The sequence below is a fragment of the Odocoileus virginianus genome, chromosome 10 (genome assembly GCF_023699985.2).
Source record: "Odocoileus virginianus isolate 20LAN1187 ecotype Illinois chromosome 10, Ovbor_1.2, whole genome shotgun sequence".
NCBI classification, from domain to species: domain Eukaryota; kingdom Metazoa; phylum Chordata; class Mammalia; order Artiodactyla; family Cervidae; genus Odocoileus; species Odocoileus virginianus.
Window position 1 is genome coordinate 36,238,846 of NC_069683.1, and position 14,139 is coordinate 36,252,984.

The 14,139-nt window shown below is 38.7% G+C and overlaps 1 protein-coding gene across 3 annotated transcripts in view; it reads left to right on the plus strand.

Annotated features, from left to right (window-relative positions):
* Positions 1–14,139, plus strand: part of PARVA (parvin alpha) — a 167,467-nt gene that overhangs the window by 114,391 nt on the left and 38,937 nt on the right. For all 3 annotated transcript variants that reach the window (XM_070473391.1, XM_020904922.2, XM_070473392.1), the window contains exon 5: positions 6,089–6,229. In XM_070473391.1, coding sequence (XP_070329492.1) covers positions 6,089–6,229 — 141 coding nt within the window. The remainder of the gene's footprint in view (positions 1–6,088; positions 6,230–14,139) is intronic.

A 14,139-nucleotide genomic window follows, 5' to 3' on the forward strand; every position in this document is an offset into this window, starting at 1 on the left:
GTAGAGCTGTTCAATATAGTACCCACTAACCACATGTAGCTATTAAAAGAAATTAAAATAAAATTAAAAAATTTGTTTACTTAGTCACACCAACTCCATTTCAAATGCTCCCTAGCCAAATATGTCTAGTGGCTACAATACTGAATAGTGGAGAAATGAGCATTCCCATCATAGCAGAAATTTCTTTTGGATAGCACTGCCCTAGGTATTGCTATGATAGTCATTGATTCTAACATAATTGAAGATAATGTATACTGCTATTCTTAAATTGGACGGGACATTTTCTGGTCTCTGAAAAACTCAAAAGCTAGATGAAAGTCTTTTTATTCTTATTCTTTTATTTATAAGTAGTAGAGAAGCTCTCCAGAGTGTCTTACTAAGTAAAAAAAAAAAAAAAAATAGTATGGTGCAGAAATGTTGTGTCAGTGTGTGTGTGTATTGAGACACATCTGATATTTGAGTATGTAGAGAATATCTCTGGTGAGTCACAAAAGCTCTCTATAGCATGGAACTGGGGAATTTGGGACAGCAGAGGGAAGAGGGGACTTAATTTTCACAGCCTGAATTTTGTCCATGTTTGTAAATTCTCAATTTTAAAGTACATATGTAAATTTCAATAGCAAAACTAAATCTGTCAGTGGATGTCAAATAATAATACGTCATACATTTCAACAGCTATCCCAAGTAAAACAGGAAGAAAAGAAAACTATCTAAATATGATAAAGACCATTTATACAAAACTTAACAGTGAACACATTGAATAGTGAAATATCAAAGACATGGCATTAGGAACAAGTCAGAAAGGGTAGCTATCACCACCATTATAAGTGTTTTGGATATACAAGCTAATGTAATAAGATAAGGAAACAGGTTTTCAGGTTGAACATTATGGCTCACTAAATGTTGAAGCAAATCTTCTTGGCCTGCATACTTTAAAAATCTGTATAAACCTTAAAAAACACATATTTTTTTGCATTGTATGGCTTAACTGGAAAGGAATGAAATCCTACTGATGCCAAGAACAACAAGGAAGTGTAAATCCAGTAAAATAAGTGTTAATTTCTAAACAGTAATTAGCCTGAGGTTTAATGGCTCACACTTACAGGGTCAAGAGAGAAAGCCTGAAGCCTGAAAAGAAGGGGAATTGGATCAGATACTCCTGAGTAACACCAGGGTCTCTGAAGTGTAACACTTTCAGTGGGTGAAAGAGAAAATCTTGTCCCACAGAGAGGGTAAGTAAGGATAAATGTCTATCTCAGCCTTGGACGTGAATAGGACACAAGAAAGAAATCTGAACTGATAATTCCTTATCATCAAATGTCTGTACTCACACAAATTTTGGACTAGAATTCACAGTACTATGTGGTTTTAAATGCCCCAAGCTGAAAATGTAGTTAAAACTTGTTCCAAGTTATTAGTGCTTCCCAAGGCAGGAGCAAACATACACCTCTTTAAAAGGATGAACCTTAAACCAGGCTACAAAAAATTCCCAGAGATAAAATTCCAAAGTAAATGAGCTCAAGATCAGAAATCACCAAACGCATGAAAGTAAGCCAGTATGACAGCATCAGCCAAAACAATAAACTACAGATTCATCCCACAAATGCTATAGATGTTAGCAATTGATCAGTTATAGAATATAAAATACATTTAATATGTCAAAAGTCTTAAGACTGTTTATTGAAAGGATGATAAAAGCACAAGTAACTATCAAAATTAGACAAGCAAACTAAGAGAGAGAACTAAACAGAACTTCTAGAAATGGGAAAAAATGGAATAATGTACTTAGAAACTTCAGTGGATTAGACACAGCTGATTAGGAATTGATGAGCTGGAATATGGCACTGAAGAAATTACCCAGAATGCAATGTGAGAAAGACAATGGAGTGGAAAATGAGAATTAAAAACAGAAATTAAGAAAACCCAACACATGGCTAATTGGAATTCCATCAGGAGAAAACAAAGAGAACGGTGTATAGATAATAATTAAAGACATAATGAATTAAAAATTTCAGAACTGATGGAAGATATGAAGTCTAGATTCAGGAATCTCAGGGTATCCCAAGCAGGACAAATAATCAGAAGTCTTCATAATGAAACCTAAGAAGACTGAAGGCAAAGAAAAGATCAAAAGCAAAGAGAAAAAAAGAGATTACCTATAACAACAGACTGAAAGCTGTCTTTTATCAGGAACAATAAAATCCCAAGGCTTTGGAATGAAACTTTGAAAGTGCAGAAAAATATTGTTAACTTAACAGGTTTATATCCACAAAGAAAAAAAAAAAACCAACTTTTAAAAACAGGGAGAAAATTAAGGCATTTTAAACAAACATGAGGTGAGAGGGTTTACTACCAACAGACCCTCACTAAAAGGAATTTCTAAAGAGTATTCTCCATAAAGAAGGAAAATGAACCCCCAGAAAAGATATGAAATGCAACAAAAAATGAAGATATAATAGAATCAGAATCCCAGACAACTATAGCACTTAAGTCAGGAAGTGATTAGAGTTAGTGTGCTGAGGTCCTTGTATTACTTAGTATGGGGATAAAGAGACTAATTAGCATAAGACTGTAAGTTAAATACACATGATAAAATTTCTAAAGAAACCACTAAAATAATAAGACAGAGCATATAGCCTCCCTACGTTTAATAAGGAGAAAATGAAATGAGAGGGAATAAGAGCCTTAATCTAAGAGACAAGGGTGAAAGGGGGACTTAAAGAATCAGAAAAATAGAGTAACAGAAAGTTCAAAGTAGGCTGATACACGTGAATCCAAGTATATTTGTAAACCCAATCAATGTAAATTGGCTTTATCCTTTTAAAAGATTATCAGACTAGATAACAAAAAATCTTTCTATATGCTGTTTACTAGACATAGTCTTTAATATATAAGGATACAGAAGGGTTGAAAGAAAAAAATGGAAATAATCATATCTACTAAACAATGCTAATTAAAAGAAAGCTGGGGTAACTATTTTAATATCAAATAGACTAAGGAGAAAAACATTGCTGTGGAGAGTCTCTACATTATTAATGAGACTAACATTACTAGGAAATAAGGACGTTTTAAACCTAAAACACTTTTTTTTCCCATTTATTTTTATTAGTTGGAGGCTAATTACTTTACATCATTACAGTAGTTTTTGTCATACATTGAAATGAATTAGCCATGGATTTACATGTATTCCCCATCCCGGTCCCCCCTCCCACCTCCCTCTCCACCCGGTCCCTCTGGGTCTTCCCAGCGCACCAGGCCCGAGCACTTGTCTCATGCACCCAACCTGCGCTGGTCCTAAAACACTTTTATGCATTAAATGTTACTATATAAAAATTTTAAATGTCGGTCAGAATTACAAGAACTTGAGAAATCTATCATTAACATATTTCTTTTAATAACACGTTAAGAAAAAGTTCAAAAACTAGAGAAGAGCTAGGCAATCTAAATGACCAGCAACACCTCCAAATGAATATTCTTTTCAACTGCATGGAACACTTATAAAATTTGACTCTGTCCATAAAGCCTGAACGAGTTATACAGACCAAATTCTTTGACCATGATACAGTAAAAAAAAAAAAAAAAAAAAAAAACCTTTTTTAAACTAACCCTCTTGTTTTGGAAACAAAAATATGATAACTTAGGAATTGTTCATATTGGAAGGAGTAGTTTACATATTCTAATTTGTTTTGGAAACAAAAATATGATAACTTAGGAATTGTTCATATTGGAAGAAGTAGTTTACATATTCTAATTCTTTGAAGGGTGGTTACATTAATATAGTGTGATATATGTGTGACTGTGTTTGTTAGAATATCTAACAATTCTGAATGACAACCATTCAGAATACTTGAGTTTATTCTGCCCTTTTTTGGTATTTGAGAACTTTTTGAATACTCTCTCATTGTTTTCTGTAAATAACCTCTGCAAAAGCCTATTTGGATGCTAACTTCAAAAACAATGGAAAGATTTACAATATAATCCTACCTGAGAAAATTTTCTAAATAGCATCCTATTTCAAAATCATGCCTACTACTTTATGACAAGTTAAACTAATGATGAACAATTTTCAGAACTATAAAAACATGAGCGAAACAATTTCCTGGAAGAATAAAAATTTGGTAATGGAAAATTTTCATAGAACTAGCTGAAATTAGCTGAATAAAGAAAAAAAAAAACAAGAAGACTTTAAAAAGAAATTATCTAAATTCTTAGTAACACTGAATGAAGTTATTTAACTGTAGGACTATCTGAGTAGATCTCTTAAATTTTAAGGGTTGAATATTTTTAAAATAATATGAAGGGTAGAAACAGAAGAGACTAAAAGAAATCTATCTTAAAATGTCATAAAATTGAAATAAGTGACATAAGCTTACAAAATAGGGACAGTAATGTTATGTTATTTGTATGCCTAGAGAATACTAAAAACTCAAAGAATAATAAAGGAATTTGGTAAGATGACTGTGTTCAAGAAGAAAATTTGTAAGACAATAACTTTTATTTTTACCAGTAATAATCAGTTGGTAATACATATATATACACACACACACACAGAGGATGTTTACTGCAACTTTATTACAAATGGGGAAAAAATGGAATATAACCTGACTCTGTATCTACAGGGGAATGATTAAATAAGATCTGTTATATATTGGGTTGGCCAAAAAAATTTTTTTCAGGTTTTTCCATAACCCATTTTCTACTGGGCAATTTTGTCTTCAAAGAATTAATCAAGGGGCATTTGACTTGGATAAGCTACAACTACTGAAAAATAAGATAATGTAAGCTATATGGGGACCATTGATGTATGGTGAAGTTTCATTAGTTTGTACGGCATGCCTAAAAAATGAGGAGAAAAGACATTTTAAACATACTTCAGAAAGTCCTGTCAATCCTCCAGTGAGTTGCAGAGAGTGGATTAGGTGAATCCAATAGCAGACAGCATATTTCCTATTAAGGAATCCAAAATTGTTCCTTAAGATAGAAATATAAATTTACATGGATAAAATAAATGGACTTTTTTTTTTGCCTTTAAGTATTAAGGGGTTATATCATTGCATACCTGAACCATTGATTTTAAAACATACCAGGATAAGTACCACTCAAAGAGGAAAAAAAACCTTCAATTAAACTATTACCTGATGCTTTGTTATGACTTGGAATGTTTATGTCCTACTTTTTGAAATTGCTCATGTAAGCTTTCTTTAAATTTATTGAAGTATAGTTGATTTACAGTGTTGTGTTAATTCCTGCTACACAGCATCTTGTAGGCTTACTGAGACATGGAAGTGACCACACTGCGAAGAGTTATGACCAAGTTCCTCCACATGGAAGCAGTGGTAACTGTTCCTCTGGCTGTCAGCAGTTGTAGGATGCCATCAGTTTTAAGATAGTCTGATTGCAGGGATGTTAAAATGTGAAAGGATGTGTGCATTAGAGTTGATTAAATAGGACACATCAAATTAGTTATCTTCCAAGTGGCTTTAAAAGGAAAGAAGGTTCTTAAGATATAAATATGATTCATATTGTACTACACAAGAGGGTTCAAAACACCTTGAATTAGGACTTGACTACTGCCCAGGGGAAGCATGGAAGGCTTTCCAGTCGGGGCACAGGCATGTCCTTGGAGAAGAAGGCAGATGTGAAAAAAAGAGGGTAAAGCCCAGATATGAGGGAAAAGAGATCAAATGTGATAAGCTGGGTTAAATGCCCACCTATGGTCCTGGATTACCTGGAGAAGGGAAAGGCTACCCACTCCAGTATTCCGGCCTGGAGAATTCCATGGACGGTATATGTATAGTCCACGGGGTCACAAAGAGTCAGGCACGACGGGATGACTTTCACTCACTCACTCATGGTCCTGAGGCCTTATCATTTTGGCCTAGGTCAAAATTTGACAATCCCTAGGTCTTCACGATACACACTAGCACCACAGTGCCACCATCAGCTGAGAAAGGGACAGCAGCAGCCCTTTCTTCCTGGGTGCTCAGTATGTGTTTGGTGAGTGAGTGAGTGAGTGAAGGTGTGAGTGCATGGCTTAGGCTGGTGTGTAGCAAAGCTAATAGCTGTTCTCTTTCCCTTGTCGCCCCAGAGAAACTCGAGAGTGAGAAGCTGAACGTCGCTGAGGTCACCCAGTCAGAGATTGCCCAGAAGCAAAAGCTGCAGACTGTCCTGGAGAAGATCAACGAAACCCTGAAACTTCCTCCTCGGAGCATCAAGTGGAACGTAGACAGTGAGTTTTATGAAGGGAAATGGGATTGTTACAGGACACCTGTGGGGTTTCCCCAGGAGGTTGCATCATAAGCTGGGTGGGTGCAAACCCATCTGAACGAGATGTCCCCTTCCTTAGAATGCAAGCTCATCACCCTCATCCAAAGGAAGCTGAGGAAAACCACAAAATGTCAAAATCTAGTGTGCTTTTTCTATAAAAGGCATTCTGTAGAAACCTCATGTAGATTGTTGGGAAAGAAACTCCCATTCATTGAGCTACTTCTGAGTCCCAGCACAACCTTTTGAGAAAGCTGTCTCCAGCTTCTCAAGGTTGTGGGAAGCGGAGATCCCCTAGTACGAGCAGCTGAGAAGCGGGGAGCAGGGACTTGGCTCTGTCCCGACGCCCACCCTCTTCCTCTCACCCCCTTACTGTCCAGAGGGAGCAGAGATATGGTTGAGAGCATAGGTACTGAAATAAGATTTTAAGATTCAGGTTTTCATGCAAGTGTAGCTCAAGGTTCTCAGAGATTTTAAACCGTTCATTCTCTTGCTGCCTCAAGGGCCCGGCTGTCTAATATGGACCTAATTGAGTCCATATCAGTCAACATGAGATCAATAGATTTGAGCAAATCCAGTAGCAACATCACGTTTTCCTATCAGGAGCCCAACATTGTTTTGTTCTGTGATAGAATAAAAATATGCATTTAGATGAATAAAATGACTTAGACTGTAGGTTTTGCCTTTTAAGTATTAAGGGATTGAGTATTATATCTTACTGCATCTGACGTAGACAACTTTAAGTTTTTTTTCTAATTTGTATTTATTTATTTTTGGCTGCCCTGGGCCTTCGTTGCTGCACACGAGCCGTCTCTACACGCGGTGCGTGGGCTTCTCGTCGTGGTGGCTTCCCTTGTTGTAGAGCACAGGCTCTGGGCGCCGGGCTTCAGTAGTTCCGGGGCGTGGGCTCTAGACTGCAGCCCTAGTAGTCGTGGCTCATGGACTTAGTTGCTCCACAGGATGTGGAATCCTCCCAGACCAACCATCAAACCCACGTCCCTTGCACTGCAGCCTTATTCTTAACCTCTGGAGCACCAGGGAGGTCCTGATGTATGCTGCTTAAAATGGACGTCTCCACCCCACCCCACCCCAAAACACCACCTTTTAGACCTGGGAAAGTAAAGGGAATCTTCACCTCTCCAAGTCAGAGACATAGTAGCTGCCACTGGCAATCTCTTCAGCAGGTTCCGAACATCCGACACTGGCAGAGAGACGCCAAGTGCCTCCTTCAGCATAATTACACGTTTGCTTGCAGGCGTGATAAGCTGCCTGGAGCAGCACAGAGCACTGGGAACAAGGCATCCTTTGCCGAGCAGAGGAGACACCTGACGGAGGGAGGAGGGGAGGCCGCGGCTGTGAGCCCCAGGAATGCTAGTCATGTTCAGTGGGGGAGGGAAAGGGAGCCAATCACTAGTTTGGGTAATGTATCTGCATTCTGGAAATCCATAATAGTCATAAGCATTGAAGTCCTCTGATAGTGACCACTGGTCAGTTTTGTTTGATCCTATTTCCCGCTCCTTTGAATATGGACCATCTCTATATACCTCTCCAAAACAAAACACCTTTTACCTCTTTTTTTTTTTAATTGAAGTATAGTTGATTTGTTAGTTGCTCAGTCATGTCCTACTCTTTGCAACCCCATGGACTGTGGCCCACCAGGCTCCTCTCTCCATGGAATTCTCCAGGCCAGAATATTAGAGGGAGTTGCCATTCCCTTCTCCAGGGGATCTCATCCCAGGGATCGAACCCAGGTCTCCTGCTTTGCAGGCAATTTCTTTACCCTCTGAGCCACCAGGGAAGGGGTAAAACATTGGGGAAGCCCTCTGGAGCTCTTTTCTTTTTTATTGAAACAAATTGGTTTACAGTGTTGTGTTAATCTCTGCAATACAGCAAGGTGATTCAGTTATACATACATATATATATATATATATGTATACATTCTTTTAAAAATTATTTTTCATTATGATTTATCACAGGATATTGACTATAGTTCCCTGTCCTACAATAGTAGGACCTTGTTTCAAAACTCCTTTTCGTGTATCATGGAATCCAACTTGGAAATAGGAAAGATGGAATTGTTTTGTGTCATTTGTTTTTAGGCAACAGAAATTTATTTGCTCCCAGTTTTGGAGGCCACAAGTCTGAGACCAGGGGGTAGGTTTCTTGGTTCTTTCTGAGAGCTGCAAGGGGAGGATCTGTTACAGGCCTCTCTCCTGAGCTCACAGAGGGCTGATTTCTTACTGTATTTCTTCACATCACCTTCTTTCTATGCATATCTCTGTGTCCAAATTTTCTCTTTTGATAAGGACACTTGTCATGTTGGATTAGGGACTCCCCCTACTCCAGCATGACCTCATCTTAACTAATCACATCTGCAATGATTTTACAAATAAGGTCACATTCAGGGGGACTGGAGGCTAAGACTCCAGTGGGTTTTCATTTCCTTCTCCAGGATGAATTTGAGGCTGGAGTGAGCAAATCAACCCTTAACATCTGGCCAACCCCCCACCTACCTCTCTGTCTGCAAATGTATTTGATGCTGTCTCTGCCTCTCTCCTTGTCATCCATACACTGGCCTCATTTAAATAGGGCACAATATTCCCACCTTTCTAGAACCCTTTCTGGAAGATATTTTCTTGATCTGAAACATTCCTCATTTCATCTTCCCCATCCCCAAACCATTTTGCCTGGCTTAAGATTGGAATTTTTTAAAGCCACATCAGAACCCTTGTCTTCAATGGCTTTGAATGATTTGTTTTGGGTTCGCATTCACTTTCATTTCTTATAGAGAAATGTCTACAAGTAAAATAATCACATCTATTACCACTCTCATCTAGCTGTTTTCATTTTTTTGCCATTACTATCCACATCATTGCATAGTTTTTCATATTTTTACTTGATGAAGGCATATACAAACTCATTTTGTTATCCTCTCTTAATATTAAATCATACACATCTTCTATATTCACATGTGGTCTTTGTAGTTATAATTTTTGATAGCTGCTCTATTTCCTGGGCTAGGTGTCCCATGGTTAACTTAAACCCTATGTTGACATTGATCTTTTTTAGAATGTTTTCCAGCTTATTGCTAATATCAGATAGTGCCGAGTTAAATGTTAGGTTGTGACACTGCTTCTCTTAAATTATTCTCATCAGATAGCTTTCCAGAACCGAGAGGAATTACTAGGTCAGAGGGAATAATTATCTCAGGAACCAGCTCCCTGTGATGCCTCGGGGCTTCAGGCAACAGTGGTTTCTGTGATAAGGAATGTGGCCGGCATGACTCCCAGGGCAGGCTCTAGCCCCTCCTCTCTCAGTTATCTTCCCTGGCTCTTTCTGAGGACATTGTGTCATCTTTCCACTCAGGATCAAGGTGGCAGGGACAGCACTGAGTTTCCAAGGTCCTTGATCCAGGGCTTTAGGGGATTCTTCCTTTTTTTTTTTTTTTAATTCACAATAATAATTTTTATTATTGAAAATTTAGAAAATACAGTTAAAAGACGCTTAAATAACATCTAACATATTTATAGTGCTGTATGCCTTGTACTTATCTAAACACTTTACATATTTTGAGCCTTGCAATCATTATTCAGCCATCTGAGGTAAGGATTCTACTGTCCCCATTTTACAGATGGGAAAGTGAAGGCATAGACAGGTTAAGAAACAATGAATGTAAGCTTCCCAAGGGCAAGGATTTTTGCCCCTTTACTATTGTGTCCCTAAAGCCTGGGAAAGTGATTGGCAATGCTAAGCACAATACTGTTTGCTAAAGGAGTGTCACTGTCCAAGGTCACATGGTGGGTGAGCGGTGGAGCCAGGAGTGAGACCCAGAAAGTCTGGCTGCCGAGTCTGTGTACTGAGCCCACACATATGCCCCCCGAGCCGTCCATCAGATATGAGCACTGTCAGCCTTGTGATGTTCCTTCAGGCTGTGTGCATGTTTGTAAGAATTAAATACATCAATAAATGAGTAAACTGTGTGCATATGCTTTACATATAAAATATATTTTTATGAAGATGAGATCAACCTGTACATACTGTTTAGAAAATGTTTATCTTTACAGATCATTGTATATCCTTCTATATGTCACTTTTAAAAATATGATATAGATTAGGTATATCATAATTTACTTAACTCATGATAGATTTTAAGATTTTTTTCCATTTTCTCACTGATATCAGTACAGCCTGAGGAGTTCTGTCTGCTCGTAGATAATAATTACTTCTTTAGGATAAAAACCCAGTAGTGACTTTAGAGCCAAAGGATATGTACATTTTAAGGTCCTCACACATACTGTCAAATTGCCTCCTCCCAAATTGCACCAGTTTCTGTTTCCACCACAATTCATGTTTGGAGGACTGTTTCTCACTCAGCAGCACCCTTGAAACAGTTTCCCAATGCTGGAGCGACCGTCTTGGCACAGCGGCTGCAGGGCCCAGTTTATGCGGCAGAGTCTCGGCTGCTCAGCCCTGCTGTCGTTCTGCAAGTCTCCACCCTGACTTGAGCACAGGAGCACAGTGGCCCTGCATTCTGCCCGGCATCAGGGAGAAGACACCCAGGAGATGTGCCAAGAGATAAAATGATGAGAGTGCCCAGATACACAGAGGTTGTCAGAAGCTTTCTTAATTGAAAAGATAACATGTCTCTATTCTAAAGAAACATTTGAAGCAAGAATAAAGAATCTTTCAGCTATAGCATTTTGTTTTTTCCACTTTCCAAGGCTTGGCAACAAGTACATGTGTACATGTGTGTATTTGTGTACGTATGTGTATGTGTGTGTATTTATATACATGTATGTATGCACATATGTACAAATATATGTGTATTTATATGCAGAAATCCATAAATGTGTATATTTACCTTATTTCTAGTTCCCTTTAATATTCTTAATATTTACATCTACTTTGTCTTAACAATGATTTTCAGTACATGCAAACTGTCTCATCTTGTGGATGTTCTATAATTTATTAAAGCAGTGACTATTAAACCATGTTTGTCCCAACCTTGGGATCTGCGAGGAAAAAGTCAGGCATCACGGAGGAGAAGGGAAGCAGCGCTGTAGTTAGGATAACAGGACCAGAGCAGCTGTACCCCTTCGTATCACTTTTGCCTGATGACTTTTGGAACAAAGGATGTCTCTGCTTACTTTTTTTTTTTTAAATTGAAGTTAGACTGCTTGTCTAAACCATCCTCTTACATTTGGATATGCATTTCCAGATTTTTTTAAGTGATAATATATGATAATCAACCATTATGGTTTATCACAAGATATTGAATACAGTTACCTGTGCTATACAGTAAGACCTTGTTTACCCATTCTATATATAATACTTTGCATCTGCTAACCCTAAACCCCCAATCCATCCCTTCCCCACCCACCCTCCTCCGTGGCAACCACAAGTCTGTTCTCTGTGTCTGTGAATCTGTTTTGTAGATAAGTTTATTTGTGTCATATTTTAGATTCTACATATAAGTGATATCATATGATATTTCGTCTTTCTCTGTCAGGCTTACTTCCCTTACTATGATCATCTCTAGGTCCATCCAAATGGCATTATTTCCTTCTTTTTAATGGCTGAGTGGTATTCTATTGTGTAAATATACCACATCTTTTTTTTTCCCAAACTTTAAACTTAATTTTGTACTGGGGTATAGACAATTAACAATGTTGTAATATCAGATAAACATCGAAGGGACTCAGCAATACATAGACCTGTATCCATTCTCCCCCAAACCTCCTCATATGCAGGCCGGCACATAACATTGAGTAGAGTTCCAGGTGCTATACAACAGGTACTTGCTGGTTGCCCATTTTTAATATAGCAGTGTGTACATGACCTTCCCAAACTTCCTAACTGTCCCTTCCCTCTGGCCACCATAAATTCATTTTCTAAGTCTGTGAGTCTCTTTCTGTTTTGTAAGTTTATTTGTATCATTTCTTTTTAGATTCCACATTTAAAGGATGTCATATGATATTTCTCCTTCTCTGACTTATTTCACTCAGTATGACACTCTCTAGGTCTATCCATGTTGTTGCAAATGGCATTGTTTCATTCTTTTTAATGGCTCAGTAATAGTCCATTTATTTATTACCACATCTTCTTTATCCATACCTCTGTTGATTATACCACATCTTTATCTGTTCATCTTTCCATGGACATTTAGGTGGTTTTCATGTCTTGGCTATTGTAAATAGCCTGCTATGAGCATAAGGGTGCATGTATCTTTTTGAATTATGATTTTGTCCAGATATATGCCCAGGAGTGGGATTGCTGGCTCATATGCTAACTCTTATCTTTTGAGGAACTTCAGTACTATTTTCCATGGTAGCTACACCAATTTACATTTCCACCAACAAGATAGGAGGATTCCCTTTCTCCATGCCCTCTCCAGCATTTATTATTTAACATAGCATGTATGTGATGTGAGAGAGAGAGAAAGAGAAACTCTGTAATTTTTTCTCTTGAAAGTATACCCAGAAAGACAGAGCACTCATTGGAAGAGTCTGACATCCGTATGGTGCCTACAACATAGCTCTACTTTGCTTACAGAGACAGTCAAGGTAGCATACAACATCACCAGGGTGTGAGAACAAAATTTCCGACCACAGCTTTTCCAGCATTATGAGAAAAGGGTAGAGGTAGCAAATGTCCTTACAACCCTCAGTGACAGGACAGATGTGGTCAGTTCTGATGTGGTCAGAAGAGCAAACCCAGATTCTGCCTTTGTGCATCATGTCAGTGGGTCCATCCCATGCCAGGCGCCCTTTTTTGAAAGGGTAAGTGGGTCACACTGGGTCTTATTTGTGATGTGCAGTCTCTCTAGTTGCTGCATGGGCTTAGCTGCCTTATAGTACATGGGATCTTTGTTCCCTGATCAGGGATCAAACCCGTGTCACCTGCATTGGCAGATGAATTCTTTACCACTGGACCACCAGGGAAGCCCCCAGGTGCCTTTTTTAAAGCTATAAATGTTGGGGGATTCTTAGTTGACAAAGCCAAAAGCCCCAAGCTGAAAACTCCTCCTGGAAGGCCATGAGTTAGGAGCAGTCCATCTGCTGTTTGGTGGTAGTATTGAGTTGCTGTTCTTCATAGTCAGTGGAAAACCTTCTTGGAAGCAGCAGGGATAACAGAAAACTCTAATGAGTTCCCAAGAATGGTCTGAATCATTTCATTTTCTTGGTGATTTCCCAAAGCTTCTGTTAGAGCAGATTTATTGATCCCAGGGCAGACAGAATGACACCCTAATAATGGGCCCAGTTCATACTCACTAACTACACAAAATAGACATTTCTTGTTCCTTCCTTAAATGCCCCTGTAATTAAACCCATAAGGCTGGCAGGACTGTGAAGGCAGGTCAAGTATCTGGGGACTTTCTCCTTTCATGAAACAAAGGGGAAAAAGTTGACATGGTTTAGTTGCCTGGATGCCATGCACTTTCTCATAAGTGATCATAAAAAAATCAACCATTCCTAGGCATTGCTATGTGCTGTGAGCTTTGCCTATGTTATGTCTGGAAATTCTTACCACCTGCATTTCTTCAAAGGTATTGTTATCCTCATGTGTGAGGTTGAGCAGATTGAGCCTCAGGGGCCTTGAATGCCTTACCCAAGGCCATGTACTCAGTAAGTGAATGGTAGTTTGTCAAGTCAGAACTCAAGCTCCAGTTGGCCCGACGCTGTGTGCCGATTACATCACAGCCTTCTTCTCATCTCATCTCAGAAAACTACAATTCAGTAGTTTCCCAGCCTTTTCTGGCATACACAGCTTAACATCCAGCACACAGCTCAGCTATAGAAGGCACTGGGGCCTGAACATCTCCTCCCAGCTATGACCCAAAAGGCATTGCCTGGACTGACCATGCATGGCACTCAA